At 44.5% G+C, this 24,921-nt stretch overlaps 12 protein-coding genes across 12 annotated transcripts; 6 read left to right on the top strand and 6 right to left on the bottom strand.

Moving 5' to 3' along the window:
* Positions 1-70: 70 nt before the first annotated feature.
* On the bottom strand, positions 71-1,938 carry I203_100256 (uncharacterized protein; the record flags this gene model as incomplete). The annotated part of the gene is made up of 10 exons (XM_065516596.1): positions 71-194; positions 262-370; positions 518-714; positions 798-818; positions 889-989; positions 1,070-1,135; positions 1,202-1,288; positions 1,355-1,531; positions 1,658-1,750; positions 1,810-1,938. 10 exons carry the CDS (start codon positions 1,936-1,938, stop codon positions 71-73), a joined length of 1,104 nt encoding a protein of 367 aa, XP_065373414.1.
* Positions 1,939-2,346: 408 nt separating this feature from the next.
* On the top strand, positions 2,347-4,142 carry I203_100257 (uncharacterized protein; the record flags this gene model as incomplete). Its single annotated transcript, XM_065516597.1, has 7 exons — positions 2,347-2,610; positions 2,682-2,792; positions 2,859-3,444; positions 3,508-3,614; positions 3,680-3,791; positions 3,850-3,932; positions 3,999-4,142. 7 exons carry the CDS (start codon positions 2,347-2,349, stop codon positions 4,140-4,142), a joined length of 1,407 nt encoding a protein of 468 aa, XP_065373415.1.
* A 538-nt stretch (positions 4,143-4,680) lies between these two features.
* On the bottom strand, positions 4,681-7,087 carry I203_100258 (uncharacterized protein; the record flags this gene model as incomplete). Its single annotated transcript, XM_019149140.1, has 8 exons — positions 4,681-5,082; positions 5,143-5,502; positions 5,580-5,760; positions 5,832-6,023; positions 6,091-6,356; positions 6,412-6,586; positions 6,654-6,808; positions 6,869-7,087. The coding sequence occupies 8 exons, from the start codon at positions 7,085-7,087 to the stop codon at positions 4,681-4,683; spliced, it is 1,950 nt and encodes a 649-aa protein (XP_019001667.1).
* A 3,203-nt stretch (positions 7,088-10,290) lies between these two features.
* I203_100259 (uncharacterized protein) lies at positions 10,291-11,064 on the top strand (the record flags this gene model as incomplete). The annotated part of the gene is made up of 1 exon (XM_019149139.1): positions 10,291-11,064. One exon carries the CDS (start codon positions 10,291-10,293, stop codon positions 11,062-11,064), a length of 774 nt encoding a protein of 257 aa, XP_019001666.1.
* A 201-nt stretch (positions 11,065-11,265) lies between these two features.
* I203_100260 (uncharacterized protein) lies at positions 11,266-13,600 on the bottom strand (the record flags this gene model as incomplete). The annotated part of the gene is made up of 8 exons (XM_065516598.1): positions 11,266-11,847; positions 11,912-12,233; positions 12,308-12,502; positions 12,597-12,685; positions 12,761-12,881; positions 12,963-13,137; positions 13,260-13,401; positions 13,538-13,600. The coding sequence occupies 8 exons, from the start codon at positions 13,598-13,600 to the stop codon at positions 11,266-11,268; spliced, it is 1,689 nt and encodes a 562-aa protein (XP_065373416.1).
* A 291-nt stretch (positions 13,601-13,891) lies between these two features.
* On the top strand, positions 13,892-15,891 carry I203_100261 (uncharacterized protein; the record flags this gene model as incomplete). Its single annotated transcript, XM_019149137.1, has 10 exons — positions 13,892-14,047; positions 14,110-14,197; positions 14,266-14,341; positions 14,400-14,480; positions 14,562-14,790; positions 14,864-14,981; positions 15,050-15,214; positions 15,273-15,340; positions 15,406-15,557; positions 15,702-15,891. The coding sequence occupies 10 exons, from the start codon at positions 13,892-13,894 to the stop codon at positions 15,889-15,891; spliced, it is 1,323 nt and encodes a 440-aa protein (XP_019001664.1).
* A 644-nt stretch (positions 15,892-16,535) lies between these two features.
* Positions 16,536-17,817, top strand: I203_100262 (uncharacterized protein; the record flags this gene model as incomplete). Its single annotated transcript, XM_019149136.1, has 3 exons — positions 16,536-16,694; positions 16,956-17,288; positions 17,446-17,817. 3 exons carry the CDS (start codon positions 16,536-16,538, stop codon positions 17,815-17,817), a joined length of 864 nt encoding a protein of 287 aa, XP_019001663.1.
* Positions 17,818-18,027: 210 nt separating this feature from the next.
* On the bottom strand, positions 18,028-18,669 carry I203_100263 (uncharacterized protein; the record flags this gene model as incomplete). The annotated part of the gene is made up of 1 exon (XM_019149135.1): positions 18,028-18,669. One exon carries the CDS (start codon positions 18,667-18,669, stop codon positions 18,028-18,030), a length of 642 nt encoding a protein of 213 aa, XP_019001662.1.
* Positions 18,670-19,037: 368 nt separating this feature from the next.
* Positions 19,038-19,665, bottom strand: I203_100264 (uncharacterized protein; the record flags this gene model as incomplete). Its single annotated transcript, XM_019149134.1, has 2 exons — positions 19,038-19,292; positions 19,363-19,665. 2 exons carry the CDS (start codon positions 19,663-19,665, stop codon positions 19,038-19,040), a joined length of 558 nt encoding a protein of 185 aa, XP_019001661.1.
* A 595-nt stretch (positions 19,666-20,260) lies between these two features.
* On the top strand, positions 20,261-21,147 carry I203_100265 (uncharacterized protein; the record flags this gene model as incomplete). The annotated part of the gene is made up of 2 exons (XM_019149133.1): positions 20,261-20,570; positions 20,669-21,147. The coding sequence occupies 2 exons, from the start codon at positions 20,261-20,263 to the stop codon at positions 21,145-21,147; spliced, it is 789 nt and encodes a 262-aa protein (XP_019001660.1).
* Positions 21,148-21,574: 427 nt separating this feature from the next.
* On the bottom strand, positions 21,575-23,169 carry I203_100266 (uncharacterized protein; the record flags this gene model as incomplete). Its single annotated transcript, XM_019149132.1, has 7 exons — positions 21,575-21,623; positions 21,697-21,870; positions 22,031-22,152; positions 22,250-22,363; positions 22,429-22,553; positions 22,674-22,776; positions 22,954-23,169. The coding sequence occupies 7 exons, from the start codon at positions 23,167-23,169 to the stop codon at positions 21,575-21,577; spliced, it is 903 nt and encodes a 300-aa protein (XP_019001659.1).
* A 577-nt stretch (positions 23,170-23,746) lies between these two features.
* I203_100267 (uncharacterized protein) lies at positions 23,747-24,870 on the top strand (the record flags this gene model as incomplete). Its single annotated transcript, XM_019149131.1, has 5 exons — positions 23,747-24,014; positions 24,075-24,170; positions 24,247-24,302; positions 24,381-24,615; positions 24,704-24,870. The coding sequence occupies 5 exons, from the start codon at positions 23,747-23,749 to the stop codon at positions 24,868-24,870; spliced, it is 822 nt and encodes a 273-aa protein (XP_019001658.1).
* Positions 24,871-24,921: the final 51 nt, after the last annotated feature.

Here is a 24,921-nt window from a genome sequence, read left to right on the forward strand (position 1 = left end):
CGTATCCAGTTTCATATTCCACACATCTTTCCTCGTCACCACAAGCCCACAGACCCTTTCTTGTCCCGACTTATCGCTTAGGCGGTTTCTTATTGACTTCTTCAGGCTTGACAGGATGTAACATGACTTTGGTAATGTTTGAGCCTTGAGGGGGTACCCCTCCATGACCTTTTGACCAATCGTAGGAGAGAGCACTGAGTCACACATAAGATGATTAGCTCCATGTCAAAAAGTGACTAGGTAGAAGAAGCGTAGACTAACTAAGCTATTATCTCGTGAGTATGGTTGAACGAGGTAGCTACAATCGGTGTACCGAATTGAGGAGGTCGAGCATCGGTATCTCCATTATTGAGATCTTTACATGAGAAGGCTATGGGATCGAAGAAGTAAAACACGTTAGCGTTTGCAAATGGTATAGCTCAGAAGTATGAACGTCTCTATCGTCATGTTATTCCAGCAACGTGACCATTCCGTCTTTTGTTATGTAGTTAGTGGGAAGGAGAGTTCAGTCACTCACTCTTCAGCTTTGTCCTAGCTACACCATCCCAGAACGTCAAACTCCCATCACTCCCACCGGTACAGAAAGTATATTGAGTCTTGTGAAAAGTTATCGTATTGATCGCGAAGACATGCTGTGAGCCCACTACGGCTGGTGAACCGGGTAACGATCCGTTGGGTATATCATATCGATGACATTTGAATGAATAGTTTTTCCTGTTCAAGCATACCCGTATCAGCTATTGCTATGGTGGAAGCAGGAGTCGAAGGCGTAAATGAAAGGCGAAGCCCAGACTCACTTGTCATCTCCACCTGGATATCTACCAATCAGACAAGAAGCCGTCAATTGTCCATTCTTAGATTATCAAGAGAAGGGGAAAGGCAACTCACTGGATAGCAACTCTTCCTTCTACACTTCCTATAGCGTATGCGTCTCCTGTAGGGAAACACTTGACTACTCTAGTCTGCCATTTCAAAGGAGATTCGATTGTCTAAATTCAATCACATTCATTATATTAGCTGAGATTCGTTTTTCCACATCGGATTGAGTAAAAGACTTAAACCAGCTCACTTTGTAGATAGTGGTAGGATTCGAAAGGTTTACAACGTGAATCTGCCTATCTCCCGTAGCTACGACCTGTCATTCATCCCAGATAATCAACTCAAGGTCTACGGGAAGGATTGAAACCAGAAGATGACATACCAGTAAAGAAACGGCAACATCCATGGAATAAGCTCTATCTGTAAGGTCCAACGTCGCTATAGGATTTGCGGATCTCAAATCCCAATACTACAGATACCATCTCTGTAAGCTAGATCATGTTCCTCAAAAGTAGAGGGTGAGATGACAGCTCACCTTCAATTTCTTATCCCATCCTGCGGTGATCAACACCGGCCCACTACCTGGTACTTCCGCATATTCAATACATTTTATAGGAGCGTCGTGCTGTGCTACCTGCTGAGCTTGTTGAGTTTGGATATTGTACATCTGGGCGGTATTATCGCATCCCGCTGAGAAAAGGAATTGACCGTCCTGAGAGTGTAGATATACATGTCAGTGGCGATTTCAAACCTTCGGGGATCTCATAACAACAGGAAGAGGAGTGAAGAGCATCGACAGAATAGCTGGACAATCAAACGAGGAACTATGAGGACTCACTTTTGACCAAGTCAAATCCAATACAGGAGCTTGATGTGAGTACATCGCCTTTCCCTGTGACTGACCCTGCGAATTCACATCGTATAGTCGCACCTGAATGACAGATATAATTAGCTGATCTGCGCACTACACGAAACTGTCAGCCAACACACATTGTTATCCCAACTAGCAACAGCTAAAATATCAGCTGTCGGACTGAAAGCCAGAGCCGATACTGAGTCTGGAGGTGGGCTGGATAGTTCAATATCCTTCGCGGGAGCTCGAAAGGCCGAGCTGAGCATTTTGCAGGATGATCAGGAGGGGTGGATGAAGAGGAGGAAGTGAAGAATATATGGCCGATATCGTGTTAAAATGCGCGCGTTCCAGAGATATCAGACTGCCGGGTGTTCTGTTATGCCTTTGGGACGACTGATGTGGGTATCGGGTGATGATATGAGGAAGATGAAGGATTGTATGAGGGAGGGTGAGGTGGTAAAAGGTAAATTAATTAGATTTCAGGTTGTAGAGCGTGTCTGAAGATGATAGATGTTCTTTTGGTGGTCAATCGATGACGACTACCGTGGGAAAGTGAGAATCCCATTATTGATCATCCTCGTAAATTTCCAGAAAATCATCCCATCTCCACCTATTTTTATTGTTCATCTTCTCCACTCTCTGTCTGGTATATCACCCATATCGCATCGGACACCATGGCATCCCTCACCGAGCTATTTCAGTTCCTCGACCAGCCGAATCCGTCGGTTCGGCACCTGGCTTTGCAGAACCTCGTTGGACATACGCCCAAGGCTTCTGCTGAAAGACATATCTTCATCCCTTCTTCGTTTGCTGGAACAGGTGCAAGTGCCAGTAATGGCGGCGGATTACTACCCAACAAGAGAAAAGAAGGTCAAGAGAGCGATGAAATCAAAATCAAAGCTTTGAAGGATCTGGCGAATCTTTGTAAAGATCAAGCTGTCAGTCCACCCGTCTTCTCCATCATGCATGAGCAGCTCAGATGTTAATGTGATTGACCCTATGAGTGCAGGCTATTGCTCATGATGCTCTATCTGCTCTGATCAACCTATCTGATACACTCGCTGTTGCCAGACATCTGGTGGACAAGGAGTTTCTGGTCTGGCTCGTATCCTACACAGCTGTATGTGTCTTCTATCCGTCTACCGGACTCAGTAGTGAAATCGTTGCTTACAGAGGTTTATCTCAGAATACGACATCTCCCCTATCTCCCTTAACATCCATGCTCTTGTCCAATCTTACTTCTCATCCGTCTCTGATAACATCTCTAACCAACCTTACTATCCCCCTGGTCCCATTACCAAAATCAAAACATTACCCTCCATATTTCCTACCCGCATCAGCCTCATCTTCATCTACCACTCATCCAGATTATCGAGATCCGTCCATCCTACCTCCCAATCAGGAAGCCGACCAGGGAGACGAGATCGAGATGGACTCCATAAGAGCGCTCGTACAGGCATTTGAAGATGGTGCAAGTGAAGGTGTAAAAGAAGGCAAAAGTGGAAGCAAGCGTAAAGGAGAATGCCATTTCTTAGCATCGGTTTTCGCAAATATCTCAATGGCACCTTCGACTCGACCATTACTTCTTACTCCACGACCACCTTTCCCACTACCTACCTCTGCTGAACCATCGGAAGAGGACGAACCGCTTTTATCGAAGATTGTGGTGTATACTGAACATCCGGATACGATCAGACGAGGTGGTGCGTTGGGATGTATAAAGAACTGCGCGATGGACAGAGGTAGTATGGGATGGCTGTTGGCTTCTGAGCGTGAGTGCTATCCATCCCATGTATCACGAAGCGGTAAGCTGATGACACGTTGGGGCGATTTAGATGATCGTGTTAAGTTACCTTCGGATCCTACGAGGAAGGTTAAAGGTGTTGATGTACTGCCATATGTACTTGCACCTTTGATGGGTCCAGAAGAATACGATATCGACGTGAGCTCAATTAATCCTGGCCATGTCGGACGTGATCAGACTGGCTGATATCTTTGCGATTTTAGGAAATGGAAACCTTGCCACCAACATTACAATTCTTACCACCCGAGAAAGAGAGGGAGAAAGATACCGTATTGAGGATGATGTGTATCGAGATCCTGCTTCTACTTTCAACGAGTATGTAGACATCTATCCGAGAATTAACGAACAACGATAACTGATCTTTGTAATGTAGCATTCACCGGTCGAGAAGCTTTACGTACCAGGGGAGCTTACTATGTGATTAGGGAGTTGCATAAAGTGGAAAAGGATCAGCAGGTTAGTTTCACCCGATCGTCAACCCCGACGTCCGAAGTAGTAGACTGATACCTGAGAACGATATAGATCGTCGATTCGATCGAGCGTTTGGTTAATCTTCTTCAGAGGGATGAAGGAAATGATACGAAAGATGATCACGTACAGGAACTGGTCAAAGGTCAAAAGGTGGAAGAAGTTCAGGATGATGAGTTGGACGTAGTTGAGGTTTAAACGTGAAGTGCAGCCAGCATCTGCATGTAGACCGTCTGGGTTCTTGTTCCCCCGGAGGCACTTTATGCATCGCGTCTTGCGACGGCTTTTATAGATGTCAGACTATGTTTTCAATGCGGGCCGCTTCTTCCTAGACATGAGACATACCTGTTTCGGCTTCGCAGTGCTTAGTCACGCACTAAAGGATGTGGAGTGCTCGGTACTGCGACCTTCTCCGGAGAACCACATCATGCCAGCCAAGGACATCTGCGCAGCCTTATATGCCTAAGAGGGTCAGAAAAGTTTGATGTTGATGGTTTTCGAATGTCGTGGCTCAACAGGAGATGCATTGATACGATAGAGATACATAAATACTACAGAAATACTAAATAGTCGAGATAACGATCATCAAATATTGAAAAGATGACAATCATGCAGATACTGAAAATGCTCTTATCTTCACCCTCTCCTGCCACACTACACTCAATTGCTTTGCTTCGTAATACACGCACACAAGTTGTTTGCCCAAGCGTACAATCGTCCAAGCCGATGACCGTACTCAGAAGTCAAGACCTATCTTCTCCAAGAAACCTTTAGCGATCTCCTTGAAACCTCCTTTCTTCAAACCCGATGCCTCATCGTCTTCCCAATTGTTAGTTCCTTCCTTCCCATCCTTGAATCTTGGGTCGACTAGACCTTTATTCTCCAGCCAGTCAGGCACACCTAAGACAGGTTTGTACTCTGGTGGTGTGGAATCATCACTGGTCCCGTCCCAGCAGAAATCATCGAAACACTTCCTACACTCGTCCGTCCTATTGTCGGAGGTATATGCGAAAGCGCGATCGGTTAATGCACACGAAAGACATTTCGGCCAAGTAGGCACAGTGGAGTTGAGCGTAAGCGACCGCATACCGTTTAACATCGTCTCTGTAGCTGCGTGAAGATCATAATCCAGTTGATACTACATCTAATTCGATTAGCCATGTGTCAATTCGATATTGTAAGTCAGCTCTGCTCTTACCGTGGATTTGTTTGAATAGTATGTCCAAGGGTATTGAGGGATGTATACAATCAAAGGGGTAGTCGTATCCTCACAACCAAAGAAAGTTGGTCGAGTATTCAAGGCACCATTGATGAATCCATTGGCAGTAGGTACTTTTGGCATCTTGATCCTCGTATCGTCCCTTTCATCCAGTATGACAGCACGTTCGAACGTGGTGTAAATGGGACTTCCATTGGGCCAGCTCGTCTCGGTTTGTCTAGACGCATCGAAGGTGATGATCGCATCGAGATTCCTTTCAGGGACTAGTAGTGGCTCAAGAGGGATATTCTGGTCCGTTTCGCCTGCATCAACCAGAGTAAGGAGGTCAAAGTCTTTGAGCTAAAGATGTATGGATCAGTACGATGATTCTTAAATACGTCTTGCTAATCTTTGATCATGTACGGTGCATCGCTTACGGGATTTTCTTCAGCATCCCACCCTTTGAATGGATTGGGTATTCTCGCCACATCGAAATTTTCTTCTCCGATCTCATTTAAGATCCCTTTCAAAGCTGTTACCAAAATATTGTCCGAGTTGGTACCGTTCAATTCTAGGAGAAGACCATTGAACAAAGTGGCAGAAGTGCCCATTACGAATCTGGTCGACATCGACGATCTTGATCAGCTACCGGACATTTTAGATAATCTGCAGAATGGAGGTTGACATACGCGAGTCTGTCCAAGCCTTTGCAGCACTGGCCTTTAGCCTGAGCATTATCCAGAGTCGTCCCTAAATATTCTACAGGAGTAAATCCTCCAGGGATCTTCTTCTTCGAGCCGAAAGCCCAGGAACCAAACGAATATGGCGTGAACTCCCATGCAGTCGCATTCTGCGCTATCACATATTCACCTTCTTCTCGTCTGTCAACCCAAATGTATGTCAGTACCATCCGTTCTGAGTTCTGCGGACTTGAATGAGTTTACTTACTGGGAAGCGATAAGGATGGGCATGGGTAGTTCACCATCATTCAGTTTCTTCACTTTTGCAGGCAAAGACGATATCGTCAAATCAGGATGTCTCTTCATTCTGTATTCTTCAGGCAGAAGTTGTTCCCCCAAAGCTAATGCCCAATAATCCGTCAATTGAGCTGGGAAATTCGCCTTTCGCTTTGCGTCCACTTGACGGATCAAATTTGAGTAGAAAGAGAGTTTATCATCATCGGGCAATATCAAATTCGACTCGAGGTTCCATACCTGAATGAACAGTGGCTTCAGCCTGAGAATCGCATTTATCGATAGAGACTCTTACTTTCTCGATCAGATCCAGCGGTAACATCCCTCCGTTCGAGATCCAGCTCGCTGTTCCCCAGGAACCGCCACTCAATCCGGCCATGTACGTGATAGCATCTGCCCAACCACCCGTGCCAGCTCTTACAGCTTCTTCACTCTGCTTCATTAGACCCATCAAGCCTCCCAGACCGGTACTTCAGTCAATCAGATCAGTGAAGCTGAAACCAGAAACTGGATGAGTTCTTACCAGTCGGAACTCACATCATTGATCTATATCCACCTCCTGATATAGCATACCCAATGACTGGTGTCCGAGGAGGAGTAGGCATCTGCTGGCTATCCATCATTCTCTTTACAGCTTCCTTGACTACTTTCTCTCGTTTCTTCAGAAATTCTTCTTCCCCTTTCGATAAATGCTGCATTCATCCTCAGTCAGCGACAACATTCTAGATTCATATTCAAATTGTACAGCTCACATCTGCTGTCCATAACCATTCTTGATCCTCCGGACAATCCGCTTTCTCCGGTGCATAACTCGTATCACCCCCAAAGAAGGATCTTACCAAGTGCTTCCCGTAACCCTGATTCTCCATCAGCCACTGTGCCGCATCCATTGATATATCATGGGGATTATGAAGACCCCATGCGAATGAAAGTAGTATTGTACAAGGCAGGATAATTAATGGGTATCTCATGTTGATCGCTGGTATCGCTGGTATCGTAAGATTGTAAGGCGAGTATGTAAACAAGAGAAGATAGAGTGAGTGGCAAATCTGTCGATCAGTGTTTAATATATACCAACAGAGAGGTAATCTTTAAAATGGAAAGATGATTATGCTGTGTATGTCTGTGTTGCATCTGTTGAGGTGCACAAGCGATGTTCAGGTGATCATAGCGCCCAAGACAAAGATGATCAAGGCTCTTAGCTCATGGCTCTGTGCCATCGCCATCATGTCCACTTGTCCTCCGATGCAATCCTTACTTTGTCCTCATTTGGCAGTGTCTTCCTTTCAACGGAGAATTTAAGTCTACTATAGCTCAAAGGATGATTGTATTGATCTTGGATCTTGTTTGATTGATCTTGGTGTCTGTGCGATCGCCGGTGTAGCCGAACATGATGAGGACCATGTCGCCTCGAAAGCAGAGTACCTTGATGTGTTTGTACCCCTGCTCTGCAAATGCAATGGTCAAATGATCACGATCTTCATCACCAATCTCATTTTCTCGAACTGAAAAGCTTCCCACTGAGTCTTCAAGGAAGTACTCAGCTCTCTGGTTGGAACCTTTGTGGGCTTCTGCATTCGGGTCAAGAAGCAGGCCTATCGTTGTATCAAATTGCTGCAGGGTAAAGGTGGATTGGATAGTGACAGATCATCTTCTCGATTGTTCAAATTCGTCATTACTGTTGTGCTGATTTATCTGGCAGCTCCAATAGGAATCGTCATTAGAAGATAATGATCACAGATTGTAATCCGTTCTGGACCGGGCACATGGACAAACAGATGGAGGGACAGAGATTATGGAAAAGTGGCAATTTTTGGAGAATCCAACTTTTTACGCCAAGACAGCACTCGTATTCATGTAATGTACATACTGTACTTTGTATGTACCGTCTTGAAATCAATATCACTTTATATCCAGCACTTCACCTTTCTTCGTGACCAGTTACCTCCTTTCGTAAGATGAGAATTATTGAAAATTCGTAACATACGCATGCTGTGTTTGGCCGCTGCCTGTATCGAATGGTCTGTCTTGCAATCCAAAGCTATTGTACATTCGTCTCATGAACAAGGATAGGATATAGCTTGATGTATATACATACAGTTGAAGGGTTTATAAAGCACATTGGGGTGCGCATTTCGATGCTGAATGTCTCATGGTTTTGTTCACTATGCAGAAAACCTTTTAAGATCCGATCAAAGGATGTCTTCTTCGTTCCCTTCAAACATCATGAGAAATATCACGGCATGGTGAAGAATCAATTTCCCAATAGAGATAGATACATTTCAGCTTTCTGTATTCCGAAATTTGAGCTGTAAAGCGCAATAGTCGAAACCGACTGCTAGACTGTACATATCGACAAAATTGAAGAATCGCTGTCCCAGCGTCTGAAGGCTGCAAGATGCCAAATACTTTTTCGTCGATGAACAACTCATGCACTGCGCTCACACGAAGTAAACTAAGAACTCAACATCAAGATGGTGCACTTAGGACGTGCGGTAGGCCAATGAATTATATCAGGGGGGATAGCAAAGACGATCCGATCTGTTACCAATGCGTAAGTCACACTGAAGACACTGTCACTTGCAGAACTAATGAGCTGATTCGCCCTACAGCGAGATAACAAGGGTGTGATGGGTGAGTATAGCAGTCGATCAGGTCAAACAGAGACGGTTTATTGAGGGACTGGAGAGCTTATCCCGTGGAGTCAAAAAGCGGTGAGAGATGGAAGGAGTTTTCAAGACGACGGAGAAGGAATAGAATCAGCATGAAGCGCGAGCGTTCTCCCACATCTTTAACCCAGACTTATACGTTGCCCACCCAGTATCAGTCTGACCTTCTGAGTCCGTCTTCTCGCGACTCAGAGACCAGTCCATATCAGTACAACTTGCCTCAAAACCCTTCTGACAACAGAATTTCATATTACGATCCAGAGATAGATCAGGTACCGGACACTTGGCTGTCGGCAGAATCTGAAAGCCCTATTACTGGACACCTTTCCAATACGAAAAGCCGTTCAACCCCGGATCTCAATTTTTCTCTGGGATTCCAATCACCGAACTCAACCATATTTCCCCTTACCAACATGAACAAAGCTATGGAATTCAAAAACCTCCAAGTACTAGCATGCAAAACTCCATTCTGGCAGTAAAGCAGATGAATCATATGGGCTTGTTGGATACTTCTACATCTCAACAAGCCTGGACACAGCGGAACTATCGATACTTCATTGAGAATCCACCAGTACATTATCAGTGGCAATCATCTTCGGTCCATTTTGCCCCTGCTGCAGAGGATTGCTCGGTGTCCAATCCGCCACGAGCTAGTACAAATAACCTTCCCGCTCATGATTTCAACGGAAGCCATCATGGAGGGTGTTGAAGAGAATCGCAGTGGCACACAGGAGCTTGAGGGGATGGTTGATGAATATTTCCAGGGCAAATGATACTGCATATGCACATTTTCAGGTCCTAGGATGTTTTGGCCAATAGCTTTACATTTTTGGTACTAGGAATTCCTTTACCGACAACTGTAGCAGGCAAGTTAAACGCCTCTCATGCGCAGCCCCAATGCATCGTTTCCAATGATGATGCAATGAGCGCATAAAGGGAAGAGGCATATGAGATTGAAGTAATTTCCTTTCATTGTGCACCGCCTGGAACCTGGAAAGAGCGGACCCTCAATTGGAATGAGTCAGTGGCAATTGACACCAATACATCTTAAGCTTTCCCAGACCCTTGAATAGTAAGTTGTTCAAACTCCCTCATAACCATGTTCAATCGCTGCCTAACCATATTACTGATCGTCAAATTCAAAGCACCGCTCAGAAACCCAAAACGGCTTCCAGATGATGGCATTGCAAATGGACTCTTCATCTAATCAGCTCTTGAGACCTCCTACTCGGAAGGGTCTATGTAGCGGTCTGAGCAAGAGTAATTTAAGGTCCAATAACAATGTCGAGGGAGAAAGTATTTGTGGAAGAGAGTGCACATACCATGTCTGGGACTATGAGGGAGATCCATTATGCTATCATTGTGTAGGTGTACACTCGTGTTTCAGGCCTAGTATCACCAATATCTCCAAAACCTCTCAATGTGTTCATTGCAATGGAGAATAACAACTCGTGCTGACGATGTTTTGCTCGACCAATAGTTCATAGCGGGATAACACAAAAACGATGGAAGAGTATTCATCGAGACCAGAAAACCAGGGAGGATATCGAACGAGACTAATTCTGCTTTGGGACGAGAATCGAAAGAGAAAACGATCCTTGAATGACCAGAAAAGAGGGAAGAGTCTGGAAACAAGGAGAAATTTGGGAACAGCTGCTAAATGGAGCGAACGTCACAGATTGAAACGGCGAGAGTGGGCAAGAGACTATGAGCGTGTCGCAAGTGGCATGAATGAGGCTCAGCTAGATACCAAGAAATCTGAATCATGCCCGCAAACGGATCACAAATTTGAAAGTTCCCTCGGGACGGTCGGACCCAACACTGATACCTTCGCTGCTGATTTCGAGGTCCCACTTGCCGCCCAGAACTCACCCCTGTCAACACACTATAATGAGAATTCAACATGGGGAATGACCAGTGGACATTCTTACTACAACCAGCCTATCAGTCCAGGAATGGAGGCTGGATTGGGTGGAATGTTGGTAGCTGGCCTTCCGCAATCTGATTTATTTGGAGATGTTACGCCCAGCGATTGGAGCCTTCTGAATCCTGCAGTATCTAACACAGAAATACCAACAGAATCCTCCATCAACTTCCCGAATCTGAACAATGGTTACGATACATATGCAAATGCCTCTGAAATTGTTGATATGCCTGAGCAGTCCTTTGGCGGATGGCAGGCTAACGATGTCATTAATTTCAGCTTGTTGGACACCCAACTGGAGTCAGAGGCTCCATCAGCCCCGACAGAAGAGCAACAAGGCTACACGGGTTACTGAAGCTTCAGGTAAAGGATGATCACACTGTCATTTGAACTCTCATCGTAGCGTGATTTCATAATTTTATATGAGCATTGCGTAGGTTCAGAACGATTCGATCAAAAGCTAGCCGAGCAGGGTAGCGAGATGAATGATATACTGATGGATGAAAATAGAAATATATATATATATCCCGATTTCATCTACAATCGATACCCCTCCTTACCACCCACCGTCCTTTCCACCTCCCGTAGCATACTTATCAGAATTCTTCCACTTACTTCCCTTCCTCTTACCGGGCTTCGCCCCTCCACTCTTTGAGTGATGTTTCCTTTCAGTCATCTGTCTTTCCTTCGATACCTGCCTCGCAACAGTCTCTTTGATCACATCTGACCCTTTCTTTGCAGTATCACCAAGTTTCTTAATCTGTACTCTATCATGATGTCTTCGAGTATTCCGCTGAGAAGGCATATACGATGTGTAGTCCGTCTGAGCAGGTCCGACTGAATCATCTGAATCTTCCGAATCAGATTCTGATAGATCACTCAAGGAATGTTCAGATCCATGTTCTAATTCGAGATCATCGGGGTCATCGTTACCCAGTGCTTTGTGTAGTCTGATAGCTTCCAGTCGAGCTGACATCTCAGCTTGGAAAGCCGCTTCGTCGAATGGAGCAGATTTATCTTCCTGTGTATTTTCTCCTTCTTCCTCTTCTTCGTCGTCCTCGTCCTCGTCTTCATCTTCGACCTCGTCATCTTCGTCCTCATCATCGCTGGGGGGTAAATCTTGGACTTCCAGCATATACTAGATAAATGGGTCAGCCAGAAATTTCACAACTTCACGAGCATTAGATTTCGATATAACTCACGTCTTCCAGTTCTCTTTGAAGCGCCCTACCGAACCCACTAGCTTCCACTTCCAGATCTATCCTCAACCTCTTCTGTGCAGTCTTCGAACTTTCTGCCTTATTCTCCTCAACAACCTTAGCGACTTGCTCTTCCTCATCTTTCGTCTCTTCGTCTCCGTCCTCTTCGTCTTCTTCCGTTATAGGGCCAAGGCCCTGGTGATCTTTCTCATCCTCTTCATCCTCCACTTCCAAAACATCTTTCCAAGTAGGCCAAGATAACCCTTCATACCTGAATCTACGTCGGAAGAAACGTCTTATACAGTTAACATCTCTGTTGAAGAAGCTATAAACACATCAAGACTCATCAACTCAAATCAAATGTTTTTCATACTGGACGCAGATCCAGGAGGTACGTACTATTCTGCATTCTCATGCCTCGTACTGACCATCTGTGGAAAATCAATCACGACTGGTTCACCTGATTTACGTTGAATCATTATGTTGAATTCGTTGAAGTCACCGTGTATCAAACCTGCGTGAGCTAATCTAACGATCAATTCCATCAATTTGGAGTAGAGGTCGGCGGGATCATCGCATTGTTCTATCGCTCGTCTGACGAACATGAGATTCAATCGTCAGTGACCTTTCGACAGAAAATTTGCTTTTTGATCGATTAATGAGGGGTGCATGAGACGGTACAACTCACAATGGGTATCCATCAATCAGAGACATTACCACACAATGTCTAGCTTGATCTATGGGCACTGGTACAGGAAAGTCGTGTTGATATAATGCCTATAGAGTTGACCGAAGCGGTGTTCGTCAGTTCGTAGACAAGACTCTGTATACCGCAAAGTTTTCGAGATTTACCTTCATAAATGCGAATTCCTTCTGAGCTGATAATCTACTCATGTACATCCATGAGGCACTCTTCCTTTTACCCAGATAATCCCTTTTCGATTTGATCGCTCGGAAGGAGATACGACCCAGCCTGAAGTAGAGTATACACAGTATTAGTCCCTTCATTTTTCACATAACGTGGATTGGATATAGGTGACAGATCAGAACATACCTGTGCATCTTCAAAATCCTCTTTTCACCACTTTCATCGGCTACCATCATAATATCACTTTCCTTCCCTACACCCACTCTGGTCCCTACTGAATGCACACTTGGTAGTTTCCTCCTTGAGAACGTCCTCAGGGCGAGATAATCTAATCCTCCATACGTTAACCTATATCCATCGTCTGTGACAGACGGACAAGAAAGTTTGGTCAGCCTCTATACACTCATGTGATCCATATTTTATATACTGAAACGCAGGTTCAGATAGCAAGGTAAACATCTGCGGGGGCGACTATAGACTCACACTTGATATTCTGTGATCTGCCCACTAGGTTCCTCTTGGCCAACTCGCCGAGAGCTTTGTTGACATTCCCACCTCGTATTCCTGACAATTCGGCTATGAGGGAGGTAGGTACGACCTCATGATTCTTCGAACCTATCTCTACCTGTGGGATTCAGGTGGGTCAGCATAATTAAGGACACTACCAGCGTTATTCCTGTTGAGATCCTTGATGATGCAGTCTCCCGCTGTGACGAGACGAGGAGGATAATTGATGGAGGTGAAGATTAGATTTCACTCACTGCTGAAAGCACCCTGAATTCATCTGCTGATATGTATCGCAAATCTGTTGCATCTAACTTCATCTTGTGTGTTCGGGTGGTCTATCGGTCGCTGCGTATGGATGATATTCTTGCTATACATGACAATCATCTGGATCAAATAGTTTGAACGAACAATGATGGAACTGGACTGGACGGTCGTGAAAACAGAAATCTCAAAAGTCACGTGATGAGCGGACAGCGGAGTTCCAAACATACTCCGCTGGACAAAGCACGGGGCCCTCATCTGCTTACCTCAACGACTCTACACCATATCTCCCTCTCCCTCTCCCTCTTCCTCTTCTTTCATGAGCTATACATTTCGCACAAGCAACAATGACAGCAGCAGTCCACAACGGCACGCCAAACGGAGTCGCATCAAGCTCAAAGTTCGCTTCGTACCTCGCCGATGAGAGTAGGTTTGCCAGCATCGATAAGATCCTCGATCGGAGGGGACCATGGACTGATGAAAGGTTTGAGGGTGGACAAGGTGTAAGTCAGTTGGAGGTCGTGTGAGATTTCGTCAAACAGCTGATAACTGTAGTGATTCACAGAGCAAAGATTTTTTGAGGAATCAGAGTAAGATATTGGTAATTGGTGCGGGAGGGCTGGGATGTGAGATCTTACAGAACCTTGCTTTAAGTACGTCAGCTAGCGGGGTAGTTTTTTCAAGCTATGGTTGACGAGCTGATGTCATATGATGGGAATAGCTGGATTCAATGATATCCATGTGATCGATATGGACACTATCGATATCTCGAATCTCAATCGTCAATTCTTATTCAGGTGAGCCTTTTTTCGCCATTCTATAATCGAAGTAAGCTCACGAAGCGTGTTCTCACAGGGAATCAGATGTAGGTAAATCAAAAGCTCTTGTGGCTGCCGAGTTCGTCATGAACAGAGTACCGGGCGTGAAAGTTACTCCGTACGTGATCACACCTCAGCTGTTTTATTTCCATGCCGACTCATTATGAGACGATCGTAAGCTGAGTTTATCTGTTCTCAGATATCATGGAAAAATCCAGGATCATCCTTTATCATTCTACGAACAGTTCAACATCGTCGTAGCTGGCTTAGACAGTATATCAGCTAGAAGATGGATCAATGCTACACTCGTACAGATGGCTCAGGAGGATGAAGAGCAATTGAAACCTTTGATCGATGGTGGAACGGAGGGTTTTAAAGGTCAAGCTAGAGTTATTTTACCTACTGTCACGTCCTGTTATGAATGCTCGGTAAGTCAGCCCTAGCTCTATCCGGACTATCGCTAGTGAAGTAGCTGATCAATGTTGCTCTACGTTTTGATAGATCGATATGCTCACCCCTCCCACTGCATTCCCTATCTGTACCATCGCCAATACCCCTCGATTACCTGAACACTGTATAGAATGGGCAAGTGTACTAGAATGGCCGAAGGTACATAAGGGTAGGTCATGTTCAGCTGGATATCTCATACCAGTATAACATATCTGAACAGCTGCTCTGTTGTTCCAGACAAAAAGCTAGATACGGATGATCCCGATCACATAGAATGGTTATACCAACAAGCATCCGCTCGAGCAGCTCAATTCAAGATCGAAGGTGTCACTTGGGCTCTGACTCAGGGTGTCGTCAAGAATATCATCCCTGCTATAGCGAGTACAAATGCTATCATAGCTGGTCAGTTATGTATAGCTAGATCGTAGGCATTCGAAGACTGAGCTGATTTACTATTTAGCTTCATGCTGCAACGAAGCGCTTAAGATAGCTACCGCTTGCGCACCATATCTCAACAATTACATGATGGTGAGCTCGCTTTTCCTTTTCCGATACAAGAGGTGATTTCAAGCTCATACTTGCGATTTGTGTAGTATGTCGGCAATGATTCGGTGTATACCTATACTTTCGAACATGAGAAACGACCCGAATGTCCAGTCTGCGGTGGAGAAAGCTTGACTGCTGACGCGGGTAAGGACTGGACTTTGGAGAGGTTCATCGAGAGTTTGACGAATAGACAGGATCTGTGAGTGATTATCTATCCATTCACTTCCGTCAATTCCTGTTGGGTGCAATCTTTAAATTCTGTCTGTATGGACATTTCTCTCGCGAAAGCTACCCTAAAGTCCTCGTGAAATGTTGAGCTGATCGATGCGATATCATGTCACAGACAAATCTCCAAACCTTCCTTATCATATTCGAAAGGCGCACTGTTCTGGCCTTCACCTCCGGACGTGTACAAAGCCACTAAATCGAATCTCGATAAATTGCTTGTAGATTTGTTAGGGGATGAAGAAGGTATCGTGGTTACCGATCCGGCTTTACCAGTCAGTGTGAATCTCTCTATCAACTATGTATGATCCATTGCATACTATAGATCAGAGCACTATGGATCATCGCGATGACAGGGATAGTAAATGACAAGAGTTGTATACATGCATATATCGATAACATGTCTGGCCCATCGTGATCACTTTGGGGATGTGCTGATATATATAAGTTAGATTTGCCACTTTACGTTGTTTTCGTTTCAAGAGTTGAAATTCGTCATTTCTCACTGATTCTGCTATTTTCCTTTCAACTTATCTAAACTTGTGTCTCATCTCTCATCTCACATTTCTGGAGAGACCAACATTGCCCATCCAAGAAATATCAACATACCTATACTTACTGAACTATCTTGTTGTTCTACATACCTTGAATCAATCAGTTTAAGACATCTTGAAACCGGCGATAACCAATATCAACAAACCAAAACCAATCGCAATATCAATTCCCGTTGGTTATCTTCCAACATCAAAGGATCGTTCACCCGTTCGACGAATTTTCTCATTCAAATCAGAAGCAACACTCTGCTCAAAGCCCAGCTAGTACAATTATAGGCAAACTGGTTTCTCAACTTCCAACCAGATCGGGGCCGTCTGCAATCCCATTCACATCTGGACTTGTCGGCCCCTCTAATTCCACTTTACGGAGAAGGAACTTAGGATATAATCCCAATGCGATGAGTACCAGCTCTACATCCGACACTCCCCTCTTTGCGGGAACAGCCACCGAAAGTGGAGAAGCGAGTAGTACGAGGGGATTGTTTCCCACTCAGAGTGGGTCAAGGGGTAATAGTAATGATGATAGGGCGGGTAGTCCGAATGTTTATTATCTGGTCGTGAGTGTGCTATTCTTGTCTTTCGATTGTTCACTCTGGTCAAAGTGATGGCTGGGACTCAGACGGAGATTCAGTGGAAGGCGATGAGCGGATGTATGACTATCTGGCATGGGATGATCATTTAATAGTGGGAAGAGTTTGCCTTACTGCGCATCAATATTCCGTCAATTGCATTTCAGACTCGTCCCGATCTATCGTTGGTCTTCATGGCGGAATCAAGCATAAATGAACGAGGCAATAAGCTGATTTATCCAACTGCAGTTCCTAGGTATCCTAGTACTCTTCTTAATTCTCGCAGGGTGTCTGGCTCTGAGAGCAGTAAGGATGAGAAGGCGTTATCGAACAGCTACTCAAATCGCTCTAGCAAGAGGCGAACCAATCCCTCAACCTGTCATTGATCCCTATTGGCGTCTGGCGGGACTAACAACCTGGACATCAGAAGGGTTTGACAGACTGGGTAATCTGGAGAGCGAGATGAATAGACGTAGAGAAAGAGAAAGGGATAAGGAAAAGTTGAAGCTGAAGCCCAAGATTTACGATTGTGTGGTTTGGGAGAATGAGAATAGGTTGCAGGATGGGCTGGATAGTGCCGAGGTGAGTCAGATGGATCATGTTGATCCAGAATTGCTGTTCTCGGGAATGTTTGGGAAAAGCATATTTGCTTCTGAACATTTTCGACAAAGATCCTATTACCCGACCCAGATGTTCTTTTTTCATGATATTATGCTAATCAATGACCATTTAACCGCAGCCAATATCCATCCAATCCCTTCTTCTCTCCTCTCCACCACCTTCCGCATCCTCCAACCCACCTCAAGTATCCTCCCCCAGACCGCTATTCGGCTTCCGTCAACGGTCATCACCTTCACCCTCAGAAGTTCTAGTCCCACAAATTACGCAAGTCAATAAAAACGTATCTGCAGGTGAACCAGTGCAGATGGGAGTGATAATCCAGATGCCTGTCCCTCCGGATCAGCAGCACATGCAGGACCAACAGCGGTATGGCGATGACGAAGAAGAAAGAGTAGGATGGGAAATGGGTATGGAGTTGGGTGTATGGCAAGGTCAGATACGTAATGAGGCGAAAGATGTTAGAGATAGTTCGGAAAGTTATCAGGTTTAATCGGTGTGGTAATCGGTTCTGTACGTGCTTGATAGGTACGATTGTTTGATTATAGACAATATGTAGCATATGAGATTTTCTTGGTATCAGATATACAAGATATCCGTATATGGGATTCGAATAGAATACTGATTTTGAAATACTTAAGCGAAGCGAAGGAAGTGAAAATTGAGCGATCATTGAATATAAAAATTCAGATCTCCATCAAAATTAACTTTTCAACAACGCTTTCATTTCTCTATTTCCGATCTTATAATTCTTACCGGAATCACTAGAAGTAACGCTGGACAAGATCGTAGTATTAACATCATGATCACTTTGAATAACAAGGGTAGGATCATCAGAGCCAGAGCCTAATGAATCTTTCTCAACTTGAGTTCGCGATCTAGTTGTGTGGATCTTTCTGTTTTTGATTCTTTGGGTGTTGATCATCTGTTGTGCTCTTCGTTGTTGCATCTTACTTGGGAAAGTTGTTCTGCCTACATAGGAAGGATGCATGTTTGCATGATCGCTGGTGCCCAAGATGTTCTCGCCATCTCGTAGGAACTGAGAATCAGGCTGGACGGTATCTTTATCAACAGAATCATTCACGCCATCGATCTCATTCTTGGACTCAGTATTTGGATGAGATCCTCCTTCTGAGCCATAGCCAGTACCAGACTCAGTTCTTCTCATACCCTTGACTATTCTAACTTGTTCATCAGATAATGCGCTTATACTTCCCCATTGAGTCTCGATGTAATATCTTGACTTAGACGGATCATGTTGAACCGGTAGAATTTCTCCCAATTCTGTTGAAGACGCTTTGTCGGATGGGTTTAGGGATGAGGGTGATCTAGTATCTGTAGACATAATACCAAGCCGCACTCTGATTTCTGATTTGTAGAACGAATCACTGTATGCAATGCAAATCGAATGTAGAATGTAAAGAAAGACAACGGTTCGTTCTGGAAATGTCATCGATTGCTTGTGAGATACGCTATGGTGATTTGTCATTACTGAAATGGTGGTCCGCCGTCGTATAGTGTTCTAAACTTCTGATGCTCAAAGGATTCCCGATCTGGGGAGATGATACTCGTACTCATACACATCCAATACCCTTCCACGACCAGCGGATCATGAGAACGATCAAAGGACCAGATGCTCTGTACGGTATTCCTGTGCATCCATAATCGTTGTGATCAGTCGTATTCGGACTAGGCCAAAGTATTCTCTGACGTCTAGTCAGTAAACAAGTTCCAATCCCAATCATCCTTGTTCTTTGCCGAAGACTCTCTGTAAGTCTTAACAGCATCCTGAATCGATACTCCGTCCTCCTCTAGAATATCCCCGATCATCCCCACCAGGACACTTTTCTTTCGGAAGACCTTTGCTTCTGTGGTACCTTCAATCACTTTCAATTCCTCTTCACTGGGGAAAGTGGAATGTTCGACGGCTCTCATCCATGCATCGACTTTGGGAGCGGTGAGAGTCATCTTGGTATTTCCTCGAAGAGTGGATGATGACGTGAAAGTATATGTGAATATACCCTTTTGGCAATCGTACTTCAATTTCAGATTCAGGAATTTCAGTTATACCTCGCTCTCCTCCACCTGAGGAAGGAAAGTAGGTCGAGGATGAAGGTAAGAGCCCTTGTGTACATCCATGGCGTCTTTGCATCTTAGATGGAACGGGTCGGTATCTGAGGAATCTCGTGTCTCCGATAAGCTCACTCGATTTGGAGTATGATACTGGTAAAGATCCTGTACTGTTGTTGTCAACTGCGGAGGTCGAGTCTTGTGTGGTAGGTGAGGGTAAAGAAGAGGTGTCAGTCGTTATAGCATGATGGGTTAGGTTAGGGTGAGTCATATCGAGTCAGTAAGTTATTGTAGAGAAGATTTGGAGAAGATAGGATGAGACGCTCAGTATATATCGGTGTCTTACACCATATATACCATGACATACCACACCATTCCATCCATACTGTCTGTCCCTAGTGGCAAAGTGTACTGAACAGTGCAGAAGAAAAGAAGGTAATCTTGACTGGTCGTACTTTGAAATATCTCACAATTGTCCTACCAGACCATCTTCTATCTTTTACACTTCAACTATATGGGTCTGCAATCTGTTCAGGCTACTAAGGAGGAGTGGAGTGTCTGTCACATAGCACTACACAGCATATAACATTTTTTGGAGACGGAATTGATCACATGTGGTCATGCCACCTGATGAGAGGGGAGAGGAGAGTGGAGGGGGGGGGGGGGGGGGTTAGTACCCTTTAACCGGTGCCGGTGATCATTCCAGCTACGTAACTGATCAACACTGAGCACATGATCACGAACTTAGTTACAACACATGCACTATACTCGTATGATACAAATACATGCACCATGATAGGTCAATATGAGGATATGAATCCTACCTCATCTATCGCCTACCGACAGCCTCCAGATTTGTATTCAATATGAGCCCTTTCGACTTATCTTGTATAGGTTCAGAGCTAGATACAGCCAGACGATCTCGTGCCATCCCAACCTCAACTAGTCCTAGTCCTACCCCCACAGCAGATCGACCATTGCCAGCTCTATCATCTTCAGTAGAATCGGACACTCCTACCATACTAGATGATATTCCATCTGAAGATGAGGTGATAGTATCCAAGCACCAAAATCGGTCGGTGAACAAGGAGGTCGAGAAGGAAAAGAACCACGAACGACCTTATCCTTTATGTCTCTTATGTCTTGATAGACCGCCTTCTGCTGTGTTATTACCTTGTAAGTCTATCTCAACTCAATACATCTCATCTTATATCAAAAGAAATCAGACATGATGAGACCCGACCTGTCATCCCCAAGCTAACATATGTTTATAGGCTGTCATCTAAATCTATGTTACATCTGTGCTCCCCTCCTCATCCATCGATTCACCAAATTCAAGTATCCTACTCCACCTATAACTCTATCATCCAACGATCGCATCCCTGCAAACATATCTGAACGACAGATAGAATCGGAGACCGAGACAGAGACAGAAACGGACTGCTCGAGGATCCCTTATAATCAGATTCTCTATCGAGCTACGCTGAATCATCCCAAATCTCGGAAATTGGGATTAGGAGGGTATAGACCTCCGGTAGAAAATCATCTAGGAGGAGAATATACTGGTCAAGGGATCTTACGATCACAGCAAGACCGAGGGAAGGAAGAGAGTATGAATCAAGGTGGTAGAATTGACATGAGCGATACTTGGAACGGTATAGGACGACAGATAGGTGGTGGGGACGATGAGGGTCCAAAATGTTTGGTCTGTCGAGCTGGAGTGCAAGGTTGGCTGAGGGTATATACCGGATAGAAGCGAAAAGGTGATGCTCATGCCGTGGTCAATAATCCATTCAATGGCTTTTGTACCATACTGGTGTAGTTGTGTTTGTGTTTGCATTTGTTTTTGTATTTGAGAGACAACACTGTACGAGTACTGTACAATCAGCATCTGCTGGTATTCCTCGTCTGACCATTTGTATGATCTATCGCCTATAGCTCACAATTGTAAAGTAGTAATATTGTACATATGCATGTATGATGATAGAATAAATGCACAAAGTACTTCTTTTGGAAGAGATAAGATGATATTGGTATAAAAAATGATTATGACTTGATAACAGTATAAATAACTTCAATACCTGACCACATCGACATAACACCTTTCCACCTTGCATATCATATTCTCAGCCTTTCGTGCTATCCTCCTCGGGTGATGACAATCTCCTTCGACCTTTCACTTAGATGATAATCTTGTTCTTGTTACCCTTCTTCTCACTGTCCTTATGACTATGACGGTCGCAAAAATGTGTATCAGCAAATAACCATTCTGAAACGATCTCAACAAATGGACTGCACTCACCTCTCAAACATGATTTCAGACTGGAATCCACCAGTGACCAACTTCTGATCGAGCTCATATCCCAATACGGAGACCTTGAAGTGTTTACCGATGGTGAGGATCCGAGCCATCAATGGGTCAGAGTCGGTAAGGGCTGTGTCGGGTGCGGATCGGGTCCAGATTGAGATACGGTAGCTGTGTAGTGTGAAGTCATAACAACGGGTAGGAAGTAATGAAGGGAAGGGAGGATATTTGATACGTCGATGTGCCAACGGAGGAAGGAGAAAGATAAGACAAAGGATTAGCAAGATACACACAATTGTTCGACTACTTCGGTCCAAGCAACATCACTTACAAAGCAGGTCTCGAAGACACGATCACACCGGTCACCAAGTCCGATTGGGTTGGAGCGGGAGCTTCTTTGTCATTTGGTCCAGGAAGGGGGGTTTCGAAAGTCTCACCGATGGCAGCGAGCATCTATAAAGAGTCCAAAATCATAACATTTAGCATCATTTCATCCAACTGATAATGAATACAGTGCAACACATTTACAAAACAGATCGCAGACACTCACGGTATAAAGCCACATCTTATCAATCGCACCTTTACTCTTCTCTTTGGGCACTTGGATAGACCATTTACCACCATTCTTGTTCTTTGGGTCTTCCCACGCGGGCATGATACCGTCCTGAGCATGAGGAAAATCAGCTCACAGCCCCTTGCCGAGGAAGAAGATTGTGAGGAATGACTCACCTTGAACAGATAGTAATTGGCTTTACCAGGTAGTTGCGAAGGCGGGATGATGTTGTTGTATAACCCCCAGAATTCTTCGACGGAGTCAAATGCGACTACTTTTCGGATATCTTCCATCCATCCGCCTAACAGTTCATTGAAAATCAGATATTAGCAATTCGATCTTCGATGCTAAAAGAATATCACGGGTATAGTGGCTGAGGTTGAATCGCAAAAAGCCAAATCAAATGGAAGTACCAACTCACCATGTGTTCCTGAGGGAGTAGCGGGTGTAGACGAAGGTGTCTTGGGTAAAAGTTTTGACTGTGGTGAGTCGAAGAATAACGTCCAGGTTGAGTAGAGGGGGTGCTACGAGGTGGGTTGATAACGTGTGTCAGTAGATGTACAAGATAACAGATGGATGATAGCAGCGCTTCGCCCTCGTGGATCATCTGACATTCCACAACGAAATGTCGCCCTCCATACCACTGCCTGCAACATCTGCTCACCCCCGTCCATTTATGACAGATAAAAGTCATTACTCACCTTGACATTGAATCGACTGGCATCATCAAAGACAGTCTTCACCTTGCCATCATCCTGTTCTTGGTCATCTTCATCTCTGATCTCACCATCCTCAAGTTCCTGACTATCATCTGGTTTGGGAGATGAAGAGGATGAGATGGAGGCCGCTGCTAGTGCATCGGCAAGGGCATTGGCGTTGGCTGTGGAAGCTTGTGGGGGGAGGGTGGCGGCGGACATGATGTGATTGGGATCTAGAGATATATTTAATTTGCTTAGATTCTAAACTATAAGCATATATTTATGGAGTGGTTGGATGTCCGTATGGGACTCGGTCGAATGATATCAGATGATCCCCAAGTTGTTGTGAGGAAGGGAACGGTAGATGTCTTAGTAATGTTCTTTGTGGTTGGTTTCGGGACAGAGAGATGTCGTTTTTTTCGTTGATGCGGGAAAGTCCCTTTTCGTTTTGATCTTGAGCTGTTATTGCTTCTATGTATTCGACCAGCGGTCTGCTTGAGTCCTGCTGATAGGTATAGAGAACAAAGAAGGATTTGGGTTGATGTTTGCTATACGATTGCGTATAGGTTGATGATGAACAAAGGATTACGAGTGGGATATAGGATATAGGCCCATCGTCAGTTTTCCCGTTGTTCGAAAAGATGAAATCCAGGGTTTACACTCGTGCGGATGCACGTCACGTGATCACCCCTCACCACCTGATCAGTAGATGACTACCAGTATAACACAACACTGTATATCTACAACCTTGAATACAGCATCATACTTCAATCACGCACACACGCAAGCAAGCATCATGTCATCCTCGCCCATACCTCGAAAGTATTCCGAGATGCCCCCTCGATCGACACCTCCCCGGAGGATCAGCACCTTCACGGATTCTGGCGGGGGGACACCAGGGGAAATGAGGAGAGGAAGTAGTGCGATTGGCGCTGCCAGTGCTGAACAGCGTAAAGCAAGGAGAGAACAATTTAGGAATTTTTACGGTATCAAGGAAGGTCCCGGATCAGGTCAGACTGTTGACTCGCCTTCGGATACTGCAAATGGGAAACCATTGGATATAGGTTAGTCAAACTTCCTTGTACCCCCTCCGATCGGCAAGAAAGTTGGTTAACAAATCGCAGATTCCAATTCATTTAACCCTTCTGCATATTATGAAGATCTGATATCGAAGAGTAATCTCAAGAAATTGATGGAGAAAGCATCAATCTTAAATGCAGGTGAGCCCATTTCTCAGCTTTCTTATATTCATTTTTCTCATATGGGATAGCTGATATGACCACTTGAGATTATTAGATATAGGTAATTTAGAAGGATCTAGACATAGTTTAGTATACAACCATCATCATCAGGTAAACTTTTATCCTCACCTACATTCATATACGACTCAAACCAATTTACTGATATAATCTTGATGATGCGTACAATAGCTTTTCTCAGCTGGAGATACGATATCAAAATTGAATTCCCGTACTCCCCAACTGCTATCTATAGTCGGCGAATTACAAGAATCTTTCTCCAAGATTGAACAATTGATAGACTCGATATCTGTCAACGATATCAAAGTACCCCATGAGGATATACCAAAGGGCGATGAGATTGGGCTGGTATTAGAGGAATTGAAACGTGGGAAGAGGAGATTGGAACTGATGATACTCGCGAAAGGTAAGTCTGATTCAATGCAATGCGCTCGAATAGCTTACGGGGAAAGTAGCTGACACATGTGCACGTGTGTTGTTTGGTCAATTTGTAGAATCATCAGAGAAGATACGGTCAACAGGTGATGAGTTGGTGCGAAAAGTCAAAGACACAAATACAGATGGAAGTTTAGCTAGTAATCAAGATATTCAAGCTATACTGAAAGAGATAGAAGGATTGGTTGGAGATCTACCTCGAAACAAAGACCAGGATGCGGCATAATAATCTATGCCTTTGAAACGAAATTGGAGTTTGAAACGTCAATGAACAGAA

This window comes from Kwoniella mangroviensis (genome assembly GCF_000507465.2).
Source record: "Kwoniella mangroviensis CBS 8507 chromosome 1 map unlocalized Ctg01, whole genome shotgun sequence".
In the NCBI taxonomy this organism is placed as follows: Eukaryota; Fungi; Basidiomycota; class Tremellomycetes; order Tremellales; family Cryptococcaceae; genus Kwoniella; species Kwoniella mangrovensis.